At 48.3% G+C, this 24059-nt stretch overlaps 1 protein-coding gene across 1 annotated transcript in view; it reads left to right on the top strand.

Moving 5' to 3' along the window:
* Window positions 1–24059, top strand: part of Myo1e (myosin IE) — a 196209-nt gene that overhangs the window by 146057 nt on the left and 26093 nt on the right. The window contains 6 exon segments of the mRNA XM_051156748.1: window positions 4457–4563; window positions 9193–9291; window positions 12410–12554; window positions 18268–18382; window positions 19114–19283; window positions 20834–20979. Coding sequence (XP_051012705.1) covers window positions 4457–4563; window positions 9193–9291; window positions 12410–12554; window positions 18268–18382; window positions 19114–19283; window positions 20834–20979 — 782 coding nt within the window.

Here is a 24059-nt window from a genome sequence, read left to right on the forward strand (position 1 = left end):
GCCTGATAACCTCCCTAGGAACAAAAACATTGCCTTCTGTAGAGGACAAGGTTCCATAAGAGGCCCTTCGAGGTTTTGTGGGTGAAGTCAGGCAGAAGGTGGTGGTGAGCATGTCTGTCTGTTTGTTTGCTGTTGGTTTTGGGGTGCAGTATCTGGAATATCCAGATAGATCAATACATGGCATTTGGTTCCCAGCACCATAAGGAAAAAAACAAATAGTTCTAAGCTGGGTGTGGTAGCGCGCAGCCAAGATCACAGCACATAGGCAGTAGAAACAGGAGGGTTACAAGTTCTGAGCCGCAGGAAGTGGCAGGTGGCACGGTCTCACCAGGCTTGTGGTACTTGGCCTTATAGTACAGTGCTTGGGAGGCTGAGGCCAGAGAGTCGTAAGTTCCAGGCCAGTCTGGCTTACAAAATGAGAGCATCTCAAAGAAACGGAGATGGAATATTGTCATAATCCAGCCATCCTCCTGCATCGGCCCTCTAATTTGTTTATTTATTTATATACTTGTTTATTATTTATACAGTGTTCTGCCTGCATATATGCCTGCACACCAGAAGAGGGCGCCATATCACATTATATATGGTTGTGAGCCACCATGTGGTTGCTGGGTATTGAACTCAGGACCTCTGGGAGAGCAATAACCACTGAGTCATCTCTCCAGCCCCGTGCATCAGCCTTCTTAACGGAGGGCACCCCTGACACATGATACCATGTCCACTGGTGCAGGCAAAGTGGATTTCTGAGCCAGTAGGCAGAGCCCTCTGGATTATAGGGACCTCATGTCCTTAAGAACCATCCCAGGACATGGACTGGATTTGGGTCTCTGGGACAGAGAGCTCAAGGCAGAGAACAGATGTGACTTTTCTGAGCCTCAGATACTAACATCTGCATGAGAAGCTGACTCATGCCAAGCTCTGGGCTGGGAATTCTAGTCATGAGACTGTCACGTTCAAATCCAAGGGCTCAGACCATTCCCCACACCCCCAAGGTTGCAGTGACTCATTTTCAAGTGTTCTGGAATATTCCTCATAAGTGGGGGGTGGGGGCCTCTTGCTTCTCCTTTGGAGACAGTTTCCCTCCTTTCCCTCATGTTTGTTTCTAGTTTAAAAAGTTACCACCTTTCTGGACTGTACACAGAATGCTTAGAGCAGCACATTTGGGGGCCCTTGTCTACGGAGGTCAGCCTGAAGTGTGGTTATCTAAAGGGATCCGGAGACTTGTATTCTCCCCCAAATCCCTCCTTCCCTGATGGAGCCTGTGGCCAAGGGCTGCCTAGTGAGTTACAGCAGTGAATGTCTCCTTATTTTACACGCCCTCCCAAACACCTCTGAGGGTCCATAGCCCTGGCCCAGCCCCTTGCCCCTGCCGTAGACACACTATTTGGCAGATACATGCCGAGTGTATTGAAAGGCTGTCCTGAGACATTTTTTTTATTTGGTTGTATTTTATTTTGTTCTTTGTTTTTTCGAGACAGGGTCTCTCTGTGTAGCCTTGGCGAGATGGTTACTGCTTCTGCTTCTTCACACGACTAACATCAAGCCTTGCAGCACGATGGAGTCCTTGGGGTGTGGGACACACAATTTGGAAGCGACAGAGGGGAGGCTTGAAACCAAGTCCATGTTTTTATAAACCACAATGTTCTCTGGCCTTTGTACGAGTGGTATGGAATAGTTTAGTGTGGCAGGAAAGGAATTAAGTGCGTGAACTTGGACAAGATAGAACCACCAGCTTGTGGAATAATTAACAATAAAAAAAGATTATTATTTATACAGCATTCTGCCTGCATATGTGCCTGCCTGCCAGAAGAGGGCACCAAATCTCACTGTAGAGGGTTGTGAGCCACTATGTGGTTGCTGGGAATTGAACTCAGGACCTTTGGAAGAACAGCCAGTGCTCTTAACCTCTGAGCCATCTCTCCAGCCCAGAATAATTAATTTTAACAAACAGGAGTACACATCAGTTGTAGTTGCCCCAAATTTCAACGGCTATGGGTCACTCTCTATATCCCCTGAGGTGACTGTGAAGCAAACTGGATTAATTCAGACTCTAGCCAAGAATGCACTGGTTAGAGAGAAAGGGACCAGCATTATTCATCAGAAGTGGGAGTCAAAATACAAAAAAACAAAGCTGGGCGTGGTGGCACATGCCTTTAATCCCAGCATGCCTTTAATCCCAGAGGCAGGCAGATCGTTGTGAGTTCGAGGCCAGACTGGTCTATAAAGCAAGTCTAGGACAGCCAAGGCTAACACAGAGAAACCCTATCTCAACCCCCTCTCCCAAATTAATACCAAAAACTGAAAGTGAACAAGAAATTTAGAGAGGTAGGAATGGGGAGCTGGCCCCGGATTCCCAGCACCCACACGTTAGGTGACTCACACCCACCCGTAACTGCACACACAGGAGATCCAGCACCCTCTGCTGACTCCTCAGGCACTGGGCATACGTGCATGCAAAACACAAGATGCATAAAATAAAATAAGTTTTTAAAGCTTTGCTCCAGAGAGACTGACATGCAGGAAAGATGGTCGGATTTGTTTCCAAATGTAACTTCATCAGCGAAGAAAACAGGGGCAGTTTCCCTTGTGGTCAGCGTCCTGGCCACGGTGCGGTAGCCTCTGTGCCTCTGGCCTCAATCTCAGGCAGTGCAAAGAATGCTGTTTTCTGCATGTTGACACAGAGCTCCAGTCACTCATCGGTTTTCTAGGGGTGTCAGGTTCCCCAACTGCATGAGAGCAGAGAAGCCCTAACTGAGCAGGCTGTCTCTTGTCAGCAGGGCCCTTCTGCCGGCTGGGAAAGGCGCTCTGATTTCCTGTCAGGCCTTCCCACTGTTTTCTTTGAGAGGTTTTCTCTCTGCATGCTGACTTTGCCTAAATGGGGCATCATGGCCCCCCAGGGTGTGCTGTGGGGCTGCTGATGCGGGCCTTCCTCCTGTCTCTTCCTCGTGTGCAATTCTCATGATTCAAAGTAATCCTGAGCAATTCCAGCTTTCCTTATGTGGCTTTTTCTGGGTACCTAGGGCATAGTTAATGATACGTAAGTTTATATGGAGTTATTTGGCTGTGTAAAATTGTGAGGATGTAAGTTATGTCCCACAAGGAAGCTGCAGAGAGATTATAGGTTTGTAAAGGGACAAATCAAGGGGGACACTGGACAAAATGGCTTGTAAGACATTCCTTAGTTAGATTTTTTTTTCTTTAATCACTTTGTTTAGCTGTGAGTTTATATCATTTTTATTTATTTGTTTGTTTGGGATGTGTGTGTTTGTGTGTTATGTGTATGTGTGTGCTGTGTGTACATGTGTGCTATGTGTATGTGTGTGCTTACAGATCCCTTGGAACTGGAGTTATAGGTAATTGTATAGGTATAGGTGAGCTACTCAGTGTAGGTGCTAAGAACTGAACTAAGGTCCTCTGGAAGAGTAGCAAGCTCTCTTAACTGCAGAGCCATTTCTCCAACCTCTTTCTCATTTTATTTAAGAGATTCTTCATAGATGATACTAACAAGAATGTAATTTGAAATGTTATCCCTGATTATAATTTTAGATGAACAAAAACTTATCAAGAACCAGGTATGGCTGGGTGTGGTGGCACACGCCTGTAATCCCAACACTCGGGAGGCAAAGGCAGGCAGATCTCTGTGAGTTAGAGGCTAGCCTGGTCCACAAAGTGAGTCCAGGACAGCCAAGGCTACACAGAGAGACCCTGTCTCAAAAAAAAAAAACAACAGATATGGAGTTGGGCATGGTGCCTGCAGAGGCAGACAAATCACTCTGAGTTCAAGGCCAGCCTGGTCTACAAAGTGAGTCCAGGACAGCCAGGACGATCACACAGAGAAATCCTATTTCAAAAAACCAGGGGGAAAAAAAAAAAAAAAAAAGAACCAGGTATGGGCTCTAATCCCAGCACTTGGGATACTGAGGCAGAAGAATCAGGGGTTCAAGGTCACCCTTGGCTAGATAGTGAGTTAGAGAATTAGCCTAGGGTGCTTGAGACCCTGTCTCAAAACATACACACGCACACGCACACACTAATGGAAGTGTATTTACAGTGAATCGCAGTCAGTACAAATTAAACTTAATTCGTTGGCAATGGCATTGTTCCTGAGGAAAAGAATCACATGTAAAAATTTACTTGGTTTTCTTTTTATATGTAACTGTTTTATCTATTAGCTGTACTAAAAATGCCTAATTGTTCCCAGTGTTCAAGTTTCCCTGTTCCTAAGTGTCATAAATATTATCATAAAAGTCACCAGCGCTTTAAAGCTACCCTGGACACCCGGCTCGGGACAGTGAGCTGGTCAGCAGGTGATTCGTTTGCTGGCCATGAGCTCCATGCTAGAGCTCTGCAGGTTCTGTTTGGAAGCTGGTCTGCTGCCATGGAGAGTGGTGTGGGGGGGGGGGCGGTTGTTTTGTTTTGTTTTTTTATCTCTGACTGCTCTTGTTCTTCCTACTAGAAACAAGCCAATGACCTCGTGAGCACCCTAATGAAGTGTACACCCCACTACATCCGCTGCATAAAACCAAATGAAACCAAGAAACCCAAAGACTGGGAGGAGAGCAGGTATGTCCCAGGGGACAAGAGGTGAGGGCAAGGCCAGCTGAGGGGGACTGGCATGCGTGACCTCTGCCTCAGGTGGGCCAGCCCGTGTCCTCGGAGGAGGCGTGCACGTGTGGGTACCTCCTCTTCGATTTTTTTTTCTTTTTCTTGACATGGGTGTTGTTTCACCTCATCCTGTCTTCTCTTAACTTGTTGGCAGTATCATCGCATTCAGGATTAACTTGCAGCGTTGATTGGGGCTGGCCTGGAGGCAGGCGTTAAAAACAGACCCGAGTTCCAAAGAGTCACTGTGGCTTTGAAATTAGTCCAAGGCTCTGTTTAGGTGTCCGTGTTGAGGTGCGCAGCATGTGGGCAATGTAGGATACTTAGCTCGGAGAAGGCCTGGGAGTAGGGGAAGGAGTGATCCGCCAGAGAGCGTAGCCCAGGAAGACCCTCAGGCTGGTGACATGTCCTCCAGGAGAGCTCAGATACCCTGGTGCCTCAAACGCCTGTGTTGGGCTCTTCCTCCTGCCAGTGGCATTAGGAAGGTGACCCATGCAAGGTGCAGGGACGTGTGACTGGATCAGCACAGTGGTTGTCTGGACTGCACAAAGCCCTGGCGAAGCTTTGATCCCAGCACTACATACGCCAGACATGCTGAGGCAGATGCTGCTTTTTGCTTCCTTTGATGCAGGGTCTTATTGTGTAGCCCTGGATGGCCTGGACTCACTATGTAAACTGGGCTGACCGTCTCCTCCCTCTCCCTCTCCTTTTCCCCCTCCCTCCTTCCTTCCCTCCCTCCCCCCATCACCTTCTCCTTCCCCCTCTCCCCAACATGATTCATTGGAATATCAGAAAGTAAAAATGTATGTTATAATCTTTATAGAATTTCACTCTGGCGCTTTTCTTGCTGTGCCCTCTCCCTCCTCCTCCCCCTCCTCATCCTCCTCTTCCTTCTCTTCCACTGCTGTCCCCCACCCCCCTCGCCCCTTACCATCCTTAGCTGGATTTCAGCAAGAACACAGTTAGCACCCCATGCCACGGTTTTAAGAAAGCTCAGGGAGAGCGGATGAACGCTGGTTCACATTTCCAGCTGGGCAACTCCCCCGTGGGTTTAATCACAGATGGCTTCACTCCCTTGTGAGTGTGAGGGGCTGAGTCGCTGGTGGAAATTACAAGCTCAATTGAAGTTCTTGGTGGGGAGGGTTACTCAGTCCACAAGTTTATGGGGCATGGGGTTTTTTTCTCTTCCTGTTGAAATGTATTTTTGTTTGGCTTCTGGCAAAGTGGCTGGCTGGCCTTAGATACTTGATACTCTCAGGCTGTGGCTTGCTCAAGTGAGTGAGAGAGTGAGTGAGTGAGTGAGTGAGTGAGTGAGTGAAGACAGTCGTGGTGGTAACTCCTCCCACAGGGTAGAAATAGTGACCTAGGGGAACAGTTGGACTGTAGCAAGCCAGTACCCACCAGTAGTGATGTTTCAGAAAAAGCAAGGTGGGTCCTTTGGCGCCTTGAAGTTCTTTTTACACATTATAAGATTTGTTAGACTCATAATAGCAGAAAATTTGTGTAAGAAATTTCCTGAACCTCTCGAGGCCACTTCTACAAAATCTTCCTTGATTTAGGCTGGAGAGAGGGCTCAGTGCACAGGCTGCTTGCACGGGCTGACTTTAGCATCTGACTTTAGATCCTACGTCCACATGAGCGCTGGGCCCATTAGCTTCTGCCTGCAGCCCCAGCATGACAGTGCTGAGAAAGAGCTCCTAGGGGCTCACTGGCCAGCCAGTGTAATCAAAATGACAAGCTCCAGACTGGAGAGATGGCTCGCTTACTACTCTCCCTGAGGACCAGAGTTCTGTTCCCAGCATCCACACTGTGTGCTCACAACTGCTGCAGAGGGACCAATAAACAGCAAGTTCCAGATTCACTGAGAAAGCCTGTCCCAAAAACTAAGGGGAAGAATAATGGATTGGGGGCTGGAGAGATGGCTTAGAGGTTAAGGGCACCGACTGCTCTTCCAGAGGTCCTGAGTTCAATTCCTAGCAACCACACAGTGGCTCACAACCATCTATAATGGGATCTGATGGCCTCTTCTGGTGCACAGACATATATACTGTGTATATAATAAATAATTTTTAAAAAATAAATAATAATGGATTGAGGAAGACATCACAGTATTAACCCCTGGCCTCTTCATCACCAGAATAGACAAGTTTGTTTGGTTTTGTTTGTTTGTTTATTATATATGAGTGCTCTGCCTGCATGTACACCTGCATGCCAGAAGAAGGCATCAGATCCCAGTATAGATGGTTGTAAGCCACCATGTGGTAGCTGGGAATTGAACTCAGGACCTCTGGAAGAGCAGACAATGTTCTTAACCACTGAGCCATCACTTAATACTGACGTATTACATCATATGTATGAAGGTCAGAAGACAGCCTGTGGGAGTCCAGGCTTTACCTTCTGTTATGTGGTCATCAGGCTCGGCCATGCTGGGCCATCTCGCCAGCCTGTGAAGCAATGTCTTCACAGAGGGAGTGGCCAGGCCTCTGTGCGGTGAATCGGTGTGTGATGTGTTCCCTGCCTGAGGCTCGGAGAGAAGCCAGTGTTTGGGAATAGGGCACTGAAAAGCAACAGACCTCAAAGTAGGCACCTCCGGGCTGGAGAGACGGCTCAGCAGTTAGGAGCTCTTGCTGCTGTTGCAGAGAGGACCCAGGTTCAATCACCAACACCCAGTGACAGGAGCTCTGAGGCCCTCTTCTGGCTTCCTCCGGCACTGCGCACAGACGGTACCCATACATACAAGCAAATACTCAGAGATCTAAAAATTTTTAATTAAATTTTGTAGAAGGAGAGAGATACTTGGTCATTTCTGTATTTTTTTTTTCCTTATTAGAGAAAAGGGCAATAGTGAGTTTGTATTTGGGAAAAGGGAGAAAGAGAAATTATTTTTTCCAAGTCAGGTTTCTGGTTTGTGCTTCTAATCAAGGAACTCTGTATGTTGGCTATCAGTCCTTTCACATAAAGACTCTAAATGTTATTTGTCCTGGGCCTGGAGAGATGGCTCAGAGGTTAAGAGCACTGACTGCTCTTCCAGAGGTCCTGAGTTCAGTTCCCACTCACAACCATCTATGTCATCTGATGTCCTCTTCTGGCCTGCAGGTGTACATGCAGGTACAACACTGTATACATAATAGATAAATAAATATTTTTTTTAAATTTAAAGAAGAAGAAGAAACTGAGAGAGACAGAGAGAGAGACACACACAGAGAGAGACAGAGACAGAGAGAGGGAGAGGGAGAGAGAGAGAGACAGAGACAGAGAGAGAGACAGAGAGGGAGAGACAGAGAGAGAGAGAGAGAGAGAGAGAGACAGAGACAGAGAGAGAGGGAGAGAGAGACAGACAGAGAGACAGGGAGAGAGACAGAGAGAGAGACAGAGAGAGAGACAGAGAGGGAGAGACAGAGAGAGAGAGACAGACAGAGAGAGAGAGAGAAAGAGAGCCTCATTGAGTAAGCTAGAAGAGAGAGAGTATGTGGCTTGACATGAACCTTGAACAGACACACACACACACACACAGAAAAGGGGAGAAAGAACTGTCTGCAGGCCAGGATTCAAACAAGACCTGTGGGAGCAGCTTGGAAATGCATGCCTAGAAATGCGCCATCATGGCAAATGGAAAAGCTTGTTTGATCGTCCACTCTGCAGAGATGGGCTGGGTCTGCACTGCAAGTGGGCTGGCCGCACTAGACCCCTGGAAACACACTAGATTCGTGTTACGACTTCAAACACACAAAAACCAGCAGCACCAAAGGGACAGAGACAGGCAGGTCTGTGTGAGTTCAAGGCCAGCCAGAGCTTATGCAGTAAGACATATAACTGAAATGTATTTTCGGCCATTCCTAACTTAGTCATTTTAAAAGCCCTAGAAGTATGGTCCCATTGAGTCTAGAATCTACATCAGAGCCTTGGGATAAAAACAGCCCCAAGAGCAGTTGACTCAACAAGTTCTTTTTTTGTTGTTGTTGAAAACAATAATTTTGTTTGCAATCCAGCTGTCAAGTGTGTGGAGCTTTACTTTTAATTTAGTCAGTAGTTTTTAGTGTTTACATTTATTTGTTTACTCAGAGAGATGCACACATGAGTGCCGGGGCGCATGGATGGAGGGTGGAGGAGAAGGGCTTACAGGTCTTTTTCTTCTACCCTGTGGGTTCCAGACATGGAACTCAGGTTAGCAGGCCTGGAGGCAAACGTCTCTGCCTGCTGAGCCCTCTCACCAGCCCCATTCTTATTTTGAGGCGGGATCTCACTGTGATGCCCAGGACAGCCTTGTGCTCGTCAGATTGAATCCTCCTGCCTCAGCTTCTCAAGTAAGTAGGATGTTAGGCCCACGCCTCCATGCCTGACTTCAGGTTTACCGTAGTTCTGTAAGAACAGATGTGTGGTGTCTTCCTGTATGGTTACAGCAGCTTGTAATCTTTTTCACTTTAACAGCATGCAGTTCACTAGCTGAGCTTGGACACCATTACAGCCCTGTACGCTCCCTGCAGCATGGTAGTAGCAGTTGTGTTGGCACTGGTAGTTAGAAGAGAAAGCTGGCCAGGTGGTAGGATAACAGAATTTTCTAGTAACCTCCATGTCCCATCTTCTTTTTAGAGTAAAGCATCAAGTAGAATACCTGGGTCTCAAAGAAAACATCCGAGTGAGAAGAGCTGGTTATGCTTATCGGCGTGTCTTCCAGAAATTTCTACAGAGGTATCTAACCAGTTACCTCCAAACTCTTGATTTTTTTGTTTGTTTGGTTTGGTTTGGTTTGGTTCTTTGTCCAAATGAGCTTATTTAAATCCATTTAAAGCACATATCAAACAGATTTCAGTGTAGCCACAGAGTCAGGCATCTATCACCACAACTAATTTTAGAATATTTTATTGCTCTGAGAAGGAATCCTGCTCCCAGAGTTGTCATTGTCTCCCCTGTATCCCCTACGTGAGGCAGTCACCCGGCTGCTTTCGGTCACTTATATGTCCTCTGCGACTGGCCGCTTTCACATCATGGTGTTTTCAAGAGTCATCAATGGTGTAATGTGTCTACACCTCACGTCTCTTCATTGGTGAATAGTATTCCCTCGTATGGATATACCACATTTTACCTGTTCGTTCATCAGTTCGGAAATGGCAGCTGCTTCCATTTTGGGGCTGATGTTCTTGTGTAGGCCTTGGAGAGGATGTGCATGGCAGATCTCCCGGATGTGAACCTAAACGTGGGACTGCTGAGTCATATGGTAACTAACTCTATGTTTAGCTCTTGGAGCTGCCCGCCAGGCTGTTTTCCCAAGTGGGTGCACCATGCCACATCCGCACCCACAGGATGCGAGGCTTCCATGTTATCGAAGTCTGTGCCAACATATGCTAATATCTGACTAACCTTGCTAGTGGGTGTTAAGTGGCAACTCACTGTGGTTTTGATTTGCATTTCCCAGACGGCAAAGGATATTCAAGACTTTTCATGAGCTTATTGACCGCTTGGATTCCCCCTTTAGGGAAATGTTCGGATTCTTCCCCACCCCCCCCCCTTTTTTTTTTAGGTATTTTTGTCTTTTTATGAACAACACGTTATAGAATACAACACAGAGTTAGGATGTACGCCTTCTGTGGACTGAACCACCAGGCTCACGAATTTGATGATGATCATGACATAGGTGGGTGGGGCTGGACCTGACTGGAAGGATTAATAGTCTAAAAACAACTTCAAGAAAACATTTAGCCTACTTATGAAATAATCTAGGGCATTTAACTCCAGATACTTTGTAGAATCTATGTTTTAGAGTCTTTCCATGTAGCCCTGGCTGTCCTGCAACTTTCTGTGTAGACCAGGCTGGCCTCAGATTCACACAGAGATCTCTGTGAGTTCGAGGCCAGCCTGCTCTCCAAACAAGTCCTAGACAGCCAGGGCTACACAGAGAAACCCTGTCTTGAAAAAAAAACAAAAGAGTTTTGACAGAACCATGTTTAAGTGGTCTCACTCTGTTTTATGTGTTTTGAGAAGGATAAATTTAGTGGGGTTTGTTTGTTTGTTTATTTGGTTGGTCTGGTTTGGTTTAGTTTTTCAATACAGCGTTTCTCTGTAGACCAGCCTGGCCTCCTACTCACAGTGATCTGCCTGCCTCTGCCTCCCAAGTGCTGAGATTAAAGGCGTGCGCCGCCACCACCCAGCTAGTGTTCTTAAAATATGAAGTCATTCTAATTTTCTTGATTTTTCTGAGAAACTGTTGTTTATTTAATTCCCACTACAGCAGTGGGAGCTTTGAGCATGTAGCTCAGAAGGCAGAGTGTTCAGCTAAAACGCAGGAAGCTCTGGGACCAGCATTTCATAAAACCAGGCTTGGTGGGGCTAGAGAGATGACTCGCCTGTTGAGAACAGCGCTTGCTGCTCTTGCAGAGGACCCAAGTCAGTTCCCAGCACCCATAGTAGCAGGCACACATGTGGTACACACACGTATGTGCAGGGGAATTACTTATGCATATTTTAAAAACCTATTAAACAATAATACTAACAAAAATCTTTTTTAAAGGTATATTATGAAGAAAAAAAAAGGTATATTATGTATATGGTGCTCTGCCTGCATGTACCCCTGAAGGACAGAAGAGGGCACCAGATCTCATTATAGATGGTTGTGAGCCACCATGTGGTTGCTGGGATTGAACTCAGGACCTTTGGAAAAGCAGTCAGTGCTCAGTGCTCTTAACCTCTGAGCCAGCTCTCCAGCCCCCACAAAAACCAAAAACAAACAAACTTTTTTTAAAAAGTATAATTGGTTACAAAAAAAAAAAAAAGAAAGAAAGAAAAAAAAAAAAAACCAAGAGTGGGACTATATCTCAGTAGAGCCCTTGGCTGCCGTGTGCAGAGCCATGGGTTCAGTCCCCAGCACTACAACAAACTAAAAAGGAAATTTAAAGAAATAAAATCTCTGTATGCAAAGTCTGGGGCTGTGGAGATGGCTCAGAGGTTAACAGCACCCACTGTTCTACCAGAGGACCAGAGTTCAGATTCTAGAACCCACCTGACAATCACTTGTAACTTTAGCTCCGAGGGCTCAGACACAGATCTAAGCGAGCGTTCTGACGTGGGTGCTGGCTGGCTGTCCAGCCATTCTCTAGACTGTGCTGTTTTATAAAACAGCCCCCGGCTGGCCTGCGGCCCCCATGGCCCTCCTGTCTCCTCTGTGTCTTGGCATCACAAGTGTGCTCAACCACACCTGAATTATCACGGATTCACATGACCAGCATTTTTACCAACTGAGCCATCTCCCTAGGCCAGCTTTGTAAAACTTGTTGTGCTGTGCAGCGCACTGAAATCTGAGTAGCTTGGGGTTAAGAAGAAAAATAATGACATTTGCTTTGCCTGAAGAGTGTTGTGGGAACCGTCAGAAATCGAGGGGAAAGGAGAGTTTCACCGGGGCGTGAATACCGAAACAGTAGGGTAGGAAGGGAGGCGCAGAAGTACTGTAAAGGGCTAGCCCAGCTGTGGAAGACCTTCCTAGTCACCAAGATCCATCCCCTGAGCCGGGCGTGGTGGCGCACGCCTTTAATCCCAGCACTCAGGAGGCAGAGGAAAGCAGATTGCTGTGAGTTCGAGGCCAGCCTGGTCTGCAGAGCGAGTCCAGGACAACCAAGGCTACACAGACAAACCCTGTCTTGAAAAACAAAGATCCATCACCTGTCACTGGGTGGAGTTGAGGGGACCCAGGGGCACAGTGACAGCATTTGCCTTCAAGACTCTTCTTGGCCTACCAAGAGCCCAGGTTCCCCCCCCTGCCCCCCCCCCCCGGCGCCCGCTGCCCTAAACAGGACCTTTCTCCCCCTCCCCCTCGTAGGTATGCCATTCTCACCAAAGCTACCTGGCCTGTGTGGAGAGGAGATGAGAAACAAGGCGTCCTCCATCTGCTGCAGTCTGTCAACATGGACAGCGACCAGTTCCAGCTCGGGAGGAGTAAAGTGTTCATCAAAGCCCCGGAGTCTGTGAGTACCAGCTGCAGGGCCACGCCTGTCCTCCTGTCCTGCCTGTGCCAGTTGCCCCACCACACCGCTGGATTCTGGTGCCTCTGGCTTTTCATGGCTTTTTCTCGAGGAAGTCTGACCCCCCTCCATGTCTCCATGCCTCCTCCACCAGCAAGACTCACTTGTTTCATAGCGTTCAGGTATTTGATGAGACATCACCCTGTGGAATGGCTTCCTTTCTTCCCCTTCTACAAGGTCGGGGTCGTCTCGGAGGGCAAGGGCCCAGACTGGTTAGGTTGCTTCTATGTAACAAAAGCCCCTAACAGGAGCTGCCCAGTAACTGACACAGAATTTGCTGTATTGTTCATCTGTGCTGTTACTTATTGCAACAAAATACCTGCTGAAAGCACCCTAAGGAAGGAAAGGTTTAGTTTGGGTCAGAGTTGGGGGTGGGGGGTGGGGATATGGTCCGCTGTGGAAGGGATGGTGCGTGGTGTGCCCGGGAGCTTGAGGCAGCTAGTCACACTGTCCACGGTCAAAGGGCAAGGGGCAATGGATGCTGGTGCTTAGCGGCTTCTTCTGCTTTTTCTGCTTCTTCTTCTTCTTCTTCTTCTTCTTCTTCTTCTTCTTCTTCTTCTTCTCTTTTTCTTCTTCTTTTTTGTCATCTGACACTTGAACCCGTGAAGTGATGTCACCCACATATAGGATGGGTCTTCCTGTCTCTAGTAACCTATTTTAAATAATTCTACTTCGACATGCCCAGAGATTTGTTTCTGTGGCTACCATAAATCCCATCCTATCAACGAGGCGAATGAGCATCTCAGTTAGGAATAATGCGAGCTGCAAAGGGACTTGTTTGTGTTATAAGGGAAGTCGGGCGACTGTGTCCTCAACTAGGTTACACCAGACAGGCCACTTACACATGGATGGGCCCAGGATGGAGCTTCGGCCAGGGTGGGAATCCCAGGATAGAGCCTGGGAGACTAGGGAACAACCCTGAGGGGACCACGAGACGAGGGAGGTGCCCAGACGCCACTGAGACAGCCTTGCACGCACATTCACATCGCCACGAACTTACCAGGGTTCCGCAGGGGACTCATGGAGACTTGTATGTGTCCTGATGCAGACGTGGGCACGGGGTTCCCAGAGAATGTCACCGTGTGAGTGGGAGTCCATCAGAACCCTGAGTAATTCTGGCGCCCTCAGCTCAGGGCTGCAGAGTAAGGCCACTGATCTTTAAGCTGGAGAAGCTGCTGGGAGCTGAATTTTGACACCCACCTTAGCTTTCCTTCCTGCTGCAGCTTCAGGAAGAAAGGGTTCAGTTGCGCTCACAGTCCATCATTGCCAGGAAGTCAAGGCTGCAGGGCTGGAAAGCAGCTGCCAGTCACACCATATCCACAGTCAACAGCAGAGACCCGTGAATTAATGCATGCAGGCCTCTAGTAAGCTGACCTTTTTTTTTTTTTTTTTAACTATGATAGAATCCAGCTGGGTGGTGATGTGTGTGCGCGCGCGCGCGCGCGCGCGCGCGCACACACACACACACACACACACACACCTTGAATCCCAGCATTCAAGAGGCAGAGGCAGGTGAACCACTGTGAGTTCGAGGCCAGCCTGGTCTGCAGAGCAAGTTCCAGGGTAGCCAGGGCTACACAGAGAAACCCTGTCTAGGAGGAAAAAAAAAATGAAGCCAAGTATGGTGGTACATGCCTTTAATCTCACCACTCAGGAGGCAGAGGCAGGTGGATCGCTGTGAGTTCCAGGCCAGCCTGGTCTACAGAGTGAGTCCAGGACAGCCAAGGCTACAGAGAGAAACCCTGTCTCCAAAATCAACAACAACAACAAAAAGATACCTCTGCCCCAGAAATGCTCAAAGGACAACCCCATCTAAACGGTCCACCTCCATCACTGAACCTCATTTCAGGGATTAGTGGTGAGAGAGCCAGAGGATGTGGTTCAGTTGATAGAGCGCTGGGTTAGCCTGCACAAGCCCTGAGTTCCATCCCCAGCACAACATGAAAGGAGCGTGGCGGCACAAGCCTGTAGCCCTGATAACTGAGTGACGGGGGGCAGGAAGATCAGAAACCTCAAGGTCAGCCTCAGCCGTGAAGTGAGTTTGAGGGCAGCTTGGCTATACAAGACCCTGTTGAGTTTTCTATTTTGTTTTGTTTAAAAAAAAAAAATGGGGCACTGGAGATATGGCTCAGAGGTTAAGAGCACAGGCTGCCCTTCTGAAGGTCCTGAGTTCAATTCCCAGCAACCACGTGGTGGCTCGCAACCATCTATGATGAGATCTGGCGTGCAGACGTACACGTAAGCAGAGCACTGTATACATAATAAATAAATCTTTTTTTTTTTTTAACATGATGGTGAAGTGGGCAAATATACTCTGCCCAAGAGGAAATAGCACGGGCATGGATAGTGAGGCAAGAAATAGGCAAATTCCAGCGTGGTGGCTCACCCCGTTAATCCCCGCACTCAGGAGGCAGAGGCAGGTGGATCTCTGTGAGTTTGAGGTAAGCCTCATCTACGGAGCTAATTCCAGGACAGCCAGGGCTACACAGAGAAACCCTGTCTCGAAAAGCCACAGCAACCTCCCATTCCAGACTCCTGTTCCATCTGCCAGATGAAGGCAGGATCTGAATGGCCTGCCAAGCCGTGGGGATTATTAAAGAAATAAATGGCACCTGCCAGTAGACCCCCGTCTATAAGGTTGTGGTAGCACTTTTCCACACTGAGTTATTTGTAGTCTCACAGCAATTTCATTTCCAAATATAAAGTGAAAATGTTGGGTCATAACACCATTAGGCAACCCACAGAACAGCTCTTGATCTATCTAAAGTGGCCTGTAGTGATTAGTCAGAACAGCAGCGCGCTCCTAAGCCTCACTTCCCGACTCAGAAAATCTTCATGTATAATTTAAAATGGTCTCAATCGTTCTCCCTGCTTTTTTTTTTATTCTGATTTAATTGAGCTTTGGAATTTATATCCGAAACCTGTGTTTATTTAGGCCTTCCTTTAGCTTGCTGTTCTCCCAACAGCTGTTAGCCATCTCTCGAGTCTCCTTCCTCCATCGCACACAGAGGCACCGGCACCTCCCTCTCCCCTCCCCCTCCCCCCCACCCCATCCGCCTCCCTCACTCTCTCCCCTCCCCCTCCCTCTCCTCCTTCCCCCCCCCACCCTCTCCCCTTCCCCTTCTGTCCACATCTAGCCTTAACTTGGAAGCACTTTCCCCAAAGTTTACTTTTTCAAACCTGCCTTACTGAGCTGGAGAGAGGCTCAGGGGTTAGGAGAGCTTCCTGCTCTTCCAGGAGACCCAAATCCAGTTCCCAGCACCCACATCAGAAGCTCACAACTGCCCGTAACTCCAAGTTCAGCAGATCCGGTGCCCTCTTTTGCCCTCCGAGGGTACCCACGTTGACACATGCACAAAAAAACAAAATTAAATCTTCAAAACAACAAGGCCACCTTGCCCTTTCTGCCCCACCTCTTACAGTGACTGCTGAATACACAGCAAATAGCCTCTTTGCTTCAAGAACTGGCTTAAGACATCAGACACTAGCCAGGCTGTGGTGGCGCACGCCTTTAATCCCAGCACTCAGGAGGCAGAGGCAGGTGGATCACTGTGAGTGTGAGGCCAGCCTGGTCTATAAAATGAGTCCAGGACAGCCAAGGCTACACAGAGAGACTCTGTCTCGAAAAAAAGAAAAAGACATCAGACACTAAAACTTTATGTTTTGTTCTATGTGTCTGTATGTTTGGTTTTTCTCTTGTTCTTTGTCTCAAATCCCCCTGGTATCTAAGCCCCGGGGGTTTTGAAGGGGGAAAACAAAAACCAAAGAAATACCTAAACCCCAGCCAATCTTTGAAATAGTCTCTTGGATATTGGGAGCTGTTGCTGTCATTTCCTTTCTTTCTGGTCACAGAGGTTTTATGTATGTCCTGCCACGTTAGCGCTGAAAAAGAAGAAAGGGAAACTAGCCTCAGTTGGAAATGGGGAAAACCAAGATGAAAAATAGCAAGGGACACACTCCCACAAGGGACCACGCAGCTCGGACTTCCAGCGTCTCTACAGTTGCTAAGCCGTGAGCCGCATTTGGGGTCTAGAAATATGTTCCTGAGTCCAGCTAGGACTGTACTGAAGGCTGTAGGGTTGGGGTTCCTCCCTGCTGGAATTTGCTGTTCTGGATGCTTCTAGGCAGCCGTGGCTGTGGCCGGGAGACACTGAGTGGCAAGAACATGGCTCCTGTATATATGTATATGCTCAGATCAACACAGGCAGCATTCGCAGCTTCCTTCAAAGTCCCTTAGCTTAGGTTCTCAGCTTGCTTCTGGAAATCTTTTTTAAAAGTTTTATTTGTGTTTATTTTTATTTGTGTGTATATGTATGTCTGTGTGGGCACGCGTGCACCTGAGTGTGCATGCTTGCAGAATTCAGAAGAGGGTGTCAGAGGCACTGGAGCTACAGGCAGCTGTGAGCTTCCTGACGTGCTGGGTGCTGGGAACTGTAGTCAGGTCCTCTGCCAGAGCAGTAAACGCTCCTAACTGCTGAGCCCTCTCTCTGCCCCTTTTCTCAAACTTTTTTTTTCCTCAGTGACTATACATCATCTTTACCTTGCATTTATACTGGTCTGTTTTATTTTCTTTTCCTCGGTGGCTATGTAAACCACTACATGGAAGTGGATGAGCAGTTTCCCCACAGTTCCACAGCTGAGGAAGTGCAGGTCTAGAGAAAGCTTTGTGTGTTCTGGGGAAGAGGAGCCTGTCAGTGCCTAGAGAACATAGGTTCTCTGCTCAGCCCTGGCCAGTCTAGGTCCACCCTCCTCTTCCGTGAAGTGGACAGGAGTGTGCTGAAAGACAGTCTAGAAGGATGCCTGACCAGAGCAGACACTAAGCACACTGCAGCTCCCTTGGTCATCATAATTGCAGAGCTGTGTATGAGATGGCTCAGCGTGACCTGTTTGCATGGCCTGGCTCCTCAGAGTCTGATTTGGGCCATGTGCTGTGCCAGCTCTCCCGAGAGTCCAAGAGTAGCTGCTCCCGCCTGGCTGCAGCCACCGTGGTTTCCGTCCTGTGCCCTGGCTGCTCCTTGGAGATTGCATGAGGCAGGAAGTCTAGACTTCTATGCAACCAAAAGTAGGGCAGCCTTCCTTCCCACAGCAACACACACTCGATTCGGGCAGAAGCTGGGAGGTTCTATTCTGAGGCTGTTTGTAGCAGGCTACATCCGCTTGTTTGACCTGGCTACCTGCTTCCTCCTTGGACCAAGGAAGGGAACAAGTCCCAGAGACTGTGAGCAAGGGAAGGCAGAGGCCATTCTCCCGTGTTCAGACTCAGCCGGTTTCTGTTTCCTTTCCATTAATGGAAGAAACATAAATAAAATGTGGGTAGGGCTCATAAACAACATCCCATAGTAATCATCTTCATGACAGGCGCTGCCTCATATTTATCTCCCCAGTACACTGAGCCTCCTTGGAAGAAAGGGGGCTGAGGAGATGGCTTAGCAGTGGAGAGCACTTGCTGTCTCTGCAGGGGACCTGGGTTCCTACATGGTGGCTCACAGCCAAACTTTGAAGGGTACGGCGCCCTCTCAAGGCACCGGACATGCATGGTACACAGACATGCACACAGACAAAACACTCATGCATGTAGAATAAATATTTTCCAACTAATATAAAATTTTGTTCAGATCATGTGGTTGGCTCAGATGTGCTTTCTCTGCCATTCCAGCTATTTCTTCTTGAAGAGATGAGAGAGAGAAAATACGATGGGTATGCCCGCGTGATACAGAAAACGTGGAGGAAGTTTGTGGCACGGAAGAAATATGTCCAAATGAGAGAAGAAGGTATTTTCGTAATTTTATTTCACCCATTTAATGTTTTTTGTTTGTTTGTTTTGTTGGCGGTGGTGGTTGTTTGGTTGTTTTTTGAGACAGGGTTTCTCTGTGTAGCCTTGACTGTCCTGGACTCACTTTGTAGACCAGGTTGGCCTCAAACTCACAGAGATCTTCCTGCCTCTGCCTCCCGAGTGCTGGGATTAAAGGCGTGCGCCACCACCGCCTGGCTTTCATTTAATGTTTTTTAAAGTTTTCTATCGTGTGTGTGTGTGTGTGTGTGTGTGTGTGTGTGTGTGTGTGCACGCGCGCGCGCGCACGTGTGCCCGCGCACACCCCAGCACACAACAGAAGTCAGAGGACAACTTGGAGAGTCATCTCTTTCACTGAGTAGCCAGCATCTTTACCTGGGGAGCCTTCTTCCTGGCTCCCACTGAGCAAAGCTAAAAATAGAGCAAGGACCAGACGTGCTGGCACGCACCTTAATCTCAGCACTCAGGCGACAGAGGCAGACAGATCTCTGAGTGTTTGAAGCCTGCCTGGTCAACATGGTGAGACCCTCTTTTTAAAAAAAAATCAAGTAGTTTGAGCCTAAGAAGAATTGGAAACTGCTCCTTGTCCTGCCCTCAGCACGTGTTAATTACTCTCGCGTCGTCTGGGGCCTTTGTGTGCGTCACTCTAAGTGCCCTTCTCCTCCTGCCTCGCTCATCTGTCTTCCTTCTCTGCTCTCCTGCGCATCGTAGCCTCAGACCTGTTGTTGAACAAGAAGGAGAGAAGGAGGAACAGCATCAACCGGAACTTCATCGGGGACTACATCGGGATGGAGGACCACCCGGAACTGCAGCAGTTCATAGGCAAGAGGGAGAAGATTGACTTCGCTGACACGGTCACAAAGTACGACAGGAGGTTCAAGGTAAGCACAGCTACCTGTCCCTCAAGAGTCACGACAGACAGGGCTGCAGAGCTGGCTCAGAGGTTAAGAGCCCTGCCTGCTCTTCCAGAGGTCCTGAGTTCAATTCCCCGCAACCACATGGTGGCTCACAACCATCTATAATGAGATATGGTGCCCTCTTCTGGCCTGCCGGTGTACATGCAGGCAGAACACTGTATGTATAATACTAAATAAATCTTAAAAAAAAAAAAAAAGAGTCACGATAGAGCAGGGGGTGGTGGCGCTCGCCTTTAATCCCAGCACTTGGGGAGCAGAGGCAGGTGAATGTGAGTTCGCAGCCAGCCTGGTCTACAAAGTGAGTCCAGGACAGCCAAGGTGACACAGAGAAACCCTGTCTCAAAAAACCAAAAGAAAGAAAGAAAGGAAGAGTCACAAAAATAAAAGCTTGTCATTTTGTTGATTGTGTTCATTGAAGAAAAACTGCAGAAACCCAGATAAGTCAAAAGAAAAATAACAGCCAATGATAAGTAAGCATTGTTAGCATTTTGTGGGTGTCCTTCAGAACCTTTCCTTGCAAGCATATTTGCCTATGTAGTTTTGCAAGATAAAATGTGCATTAAATGTTCTTTTATGTCCTGTTTGTTTATGCCAGGAAGAACTTCCAATATTAATATCTTAACAGAATTCATTTTATATGCCTGTATAGTATCCCATTAAGTGAAACTTTACGTTTTGTTTTGTTTTTGACACAAAGTCTCGTATATGAGTGGCCTCAAGTCCATATGTAGCCAGAGCAGACGTTAAGCGTCTGGTTTTCTCGCCTTTCCTCTAGGGTGCTGAGATTACAAGTGTACCATGCCCAGTTTCTGTAGTGCAAGGTGTTACCCCAAGGCTTTGTGCATGCGAGGCAGGCGCTCAGCCACCTGAGGCACACACCCAGCTGACTTTTTAAAAAGCAGCTTCTACTAGGCAAGTAATAGTAATGAAAATAATAGTAAGAAGAGGAATGGAGTAACTTACAGCACTAACTTAATAAGAAAGATGTTGTTTTGCTAAAAGGTGGCCAGGGCTTGCACCGTGAGCTTGGACCAGCTGCTGTGGCATGTGTTTTGGGGGCTCCTGCACTGCTGTGCTCAAAAAGTGGTCAGCTATATATTCTAAAGCATATTCTTTGCTTATTAATGACTTTCTCTGTAATTTCATGGACTCCCAAGAAAGTACTACAGAGACTTGAAGGGAGGCCTGTTTGAAGACCATGCCATAACAATCCTTTGTAAGGTCACCGTGTTTGTGGGATTACCTGAGACACTGCCTTCACACTGCTGTCCTGATGCCTTATCATGGAACTATATGTAAAGGCCTTTTTAATAAGCTGAAAAAAAAAAAAGTCGTGTCGCAATCATCGTGTAGGTCAGCCTCTTCCCCGTGAAGGGGTCTGAGTCAGCAGCCACAGGGCAGCCATTCTGGCGAAAGTGAAGCCGCACCAGCCCGGCAATGGTGGTACATGGTCACGGTTGCCACTCTGACCGTGTCTGGCTGCCTTCTGAAAGTCCCTTCCCCCCCCCCCCCAGGGTGTCAAGAGGGACCTGCTGCTGACCCCAAAGTGCTTGTACTTAATTGGGAGAGAAAAAGTGAAGCAGGGCCCGGACAGAGGCCTCGTGAAGGAAGTCCTGAAGCGGAGGATCGAGATGGAGAGGGTCCTGTCAGTGTCCCTCAGGTGAGTGGGGAGTAGCTGAGGCAGGGTGTCTTCCGTGGCTCGCCTCCACAACGCCCACCACCTGCTGTCGCACCAGACCACCAGGCCCACGATCAGAGGTTAGGAAGGTAGCTCGGTTGGTCAGGTGCCTGGGTAGCACGCGTCGAGCCCTCCCTGGGTCCTGTTCCCAGCGCTGTTCAGTGTAGTGATGCCTGCCTGTCACCCCAGCACTTAGAGGTGAAGACAAGATGACCAGAAATTCGAGGTCATCTTAGACTGAAAAGCAAGTTCAAGTCCAGCCTGGGATACATGAGACCCTGTCTGTAAATGAATTGGATGAATAAATGCATGAAGGAAATAGAGCAAAGCAGGGCTGGCAGAGTTAGGTGGTTCAGTGAGTAAAGAAAGGTACTCGCAGCCGGGCGTGGTGGCGCACGCCTTTGATCCCAGCACTCAGGAGGCAGAGGCAGGAGGATCGCTGTGAGTTCCAGGCCAGCCTGGTCTACAAAGCGAGTCCAGGACGGCCAAGGCTACACAGAGAAACCCTGTCTTGAAAAACAAAAACAAACAAAACCAACGCCTTCTCTCATAGCCTCTAGGAATAGAATATGTCTGGTAAGACCAGCTTTTTCTCCATGCCTCTCTGTAGTGTGTGTAGTCTGCAGGCCCGTTTCCTAATGGCCTTTCCTTTTCAGGGGCCCCTAGCCTGTAGGCTTTCCCAGCTCCAACGGGGAAAGCCTGTAACGTTTAGTCACTCCTGCATGTTGCCGCTCCTGGGCCTCCCACTCACCAAGACCAATATAGTTCCGTCACTTTCTTGACACATGACTAGGTCAGTGGTTCAAACCCAGGCTAGCTAAGCAGCCACAAGGCTGGCAAGGATGGTAGGCCATGCAGGAGTGGGCCTGGAGCTGAAGCCAATCGTGGTACCAGACTTCTGAGTGGTGGTGTAGGTGTGGACACGTCTCAGAACAGTGTGGGCGTAAAGAAAGCAGAGAGTAGCTGTCTTGCACTTCAGGGGAAAAAAATAAATGTTACAACATCTGTATGTGTTTTCAAGAATTTGTGAGACTTTCTAGTTGGCTTTTGGCTGAACTGACAGTCACTGGATGTGTTTCTCTGGTTCAGACTATCAGGTATCCCCCAGGCTTGATCTCTGAGGCCCCTGCTAACTCTTATGACCTGACTCTCAGCAGGAAGAGGCTCCCAGCCCCCTCTTCAGACAATCCAACCATCCAAACACAATTAAGAAGCAGTCTGGGGCAATGTGCTCAGTAGTAAATATTTGATATGAAGGGTTTAATGCTCATTTCTTTAGGAATGATAATGGCCTTGTGGTTACTTTTATATATAAAGAAATTTTACCTTTTAATGGTACATACTGAAATATTAAGCACAAAATAATATAATATTTATACTTGATCCTAGCCAAAAGGCTGAGAAGAGAAGAAACACGTACTCTTTGCTTTAAAAAATAACCTAGTTTGTGTGTAGAAGAAGAGGGTCTATATTGTGGATAAATACAACTGCTCTCTCCTTCCACCTGTGTGGGCCCCGGGGAGTGAACTTGGGCCATCAGGCTTGGCAGCAAGCATCTGCAACCCGGAAACCATAGGAAAGCAGCCAGGAGAACAAGGGACCAAACTGGAATCCTCATGCTTGTTCTGAGGGCACTGTGTGAACGTACTCACACATAGAGACACAGACATGCACATAGTTTTACAATAATAAAATCCGAAGTCAGAAACAACACAGCAGCAATAGGATCTACACACGCGCACGCACGCACACACACACACACACACACACACTCCACCTTGGGCCTATGACCTTCCTAGCCCTGGATTCTGACCGGGTTTACAGTACCAGGAGATGGATTTCCCCCTGTGGAGCAGGCCTCGAATCCAGCTGGACTCCCCATAAGCAGTCTTGTCACTTTTCCACTGGGGTGGGGGGCGGGGCACATCTTGCCTGGCAGCCCGGTGTTACCCTACGCAGAGTCTAGCACTAAGTAAGACCACTGATGTCTTTTCTCCACCTGCAGCCTGTGTAGTGCCTCCTCCCAGGACTGTGAAAGCTAGGGAGCAACTTCCTTAGTCAATTTGAGATCCATTTCTCTGTCCTTTAGCCAACGTCTTCAGGAGTAAGGTCTTACTGTCTCATTATAGTGGGCAAATGAGAGCAATGGGATTAGCCTGTGCTGTTTGGGCGCCCCTGGAACCCTCCCCACCCTCCACCAGTCACTTGTAAATAGGCGCTGCAATTTTCATTTAGTTCTTATTGCTTGCTTCTGGGAGCAGCACTGTCCACCCATGCAGGACAGGCGACCAGTTTTAAGCTCCTATTAGGAGAACTGAATGCACTGGAAGGGTGGCCTTCCTGTAACCGATGCTGTGGACTCTGGTCTGACAAGGCTTTGGATCTCTTTGTTCTATGAGCTGAGCTGCAGAAACTCTGGAGTGGGGGTGGGGTGGTGGGGCAGGATGGGGGGAATGGGGGGATGGGGTGGGGGTGGGGGGGAACGGGGTGGGGAGTTGCTCGCTGGTCAGTAGACTTCCTAGTACTTTATATTACTAGAAAAGCACCTCTCCTCAGAGGTTCTGGCTCCCTGGTTGTTGAATTCTTAAGAGGAATCTTGAGTTTAAGCACTTGGGAGGCAGAGGCAGGTGGATCTCTGTGAGTTTGAGGCCAGCCTGGTCTACAGAGCAGGTTCCAAGACAGCCAAGGCTGCTACACAGAGAAACCCTGTCTAGAAAACAAACAAAAACAAACAAACAAAAAAACAGCCCCCAGGGGCTAGGGAAGGTAGCCCCGTTGGGGCATTGCTTGGCTAGCATGCATGAGTCCCATCTCCCAGCACTGAATACCTAGGGCTTGGTTTCTGATGCCTGTAATCCCGGGTGGAGGCAGGAGCATGCCTAAGCTCTCAGAGTTGGGAGGGAGGGGGATGAGGAGATGGCACAGCTGGTAATGCGGCTGCTCCTCGGGCAGGGGGACCTGAGTTTGACTCCCCGGCACCCACAGAAAAGCTAAGCACAGTGGTGTGCTCCTGGAACCCCAGCATTGAGGAGGTAGGGACGGGAGGGCCCCTGGGGGCCGAG

Source organism: Acomys russatus, chromosome 14, assembly GCF_903995435.1.
Source record: "Acomys russatus chromosome 14, mAcoRus1.1, whole genome shotgun sequence".
NCBI classification, from domain to species: Eukaryota; Metazoa; Chordata; class Mammalia; order Rodentia; family Muridae; genus Acomys; species Acomys russatus.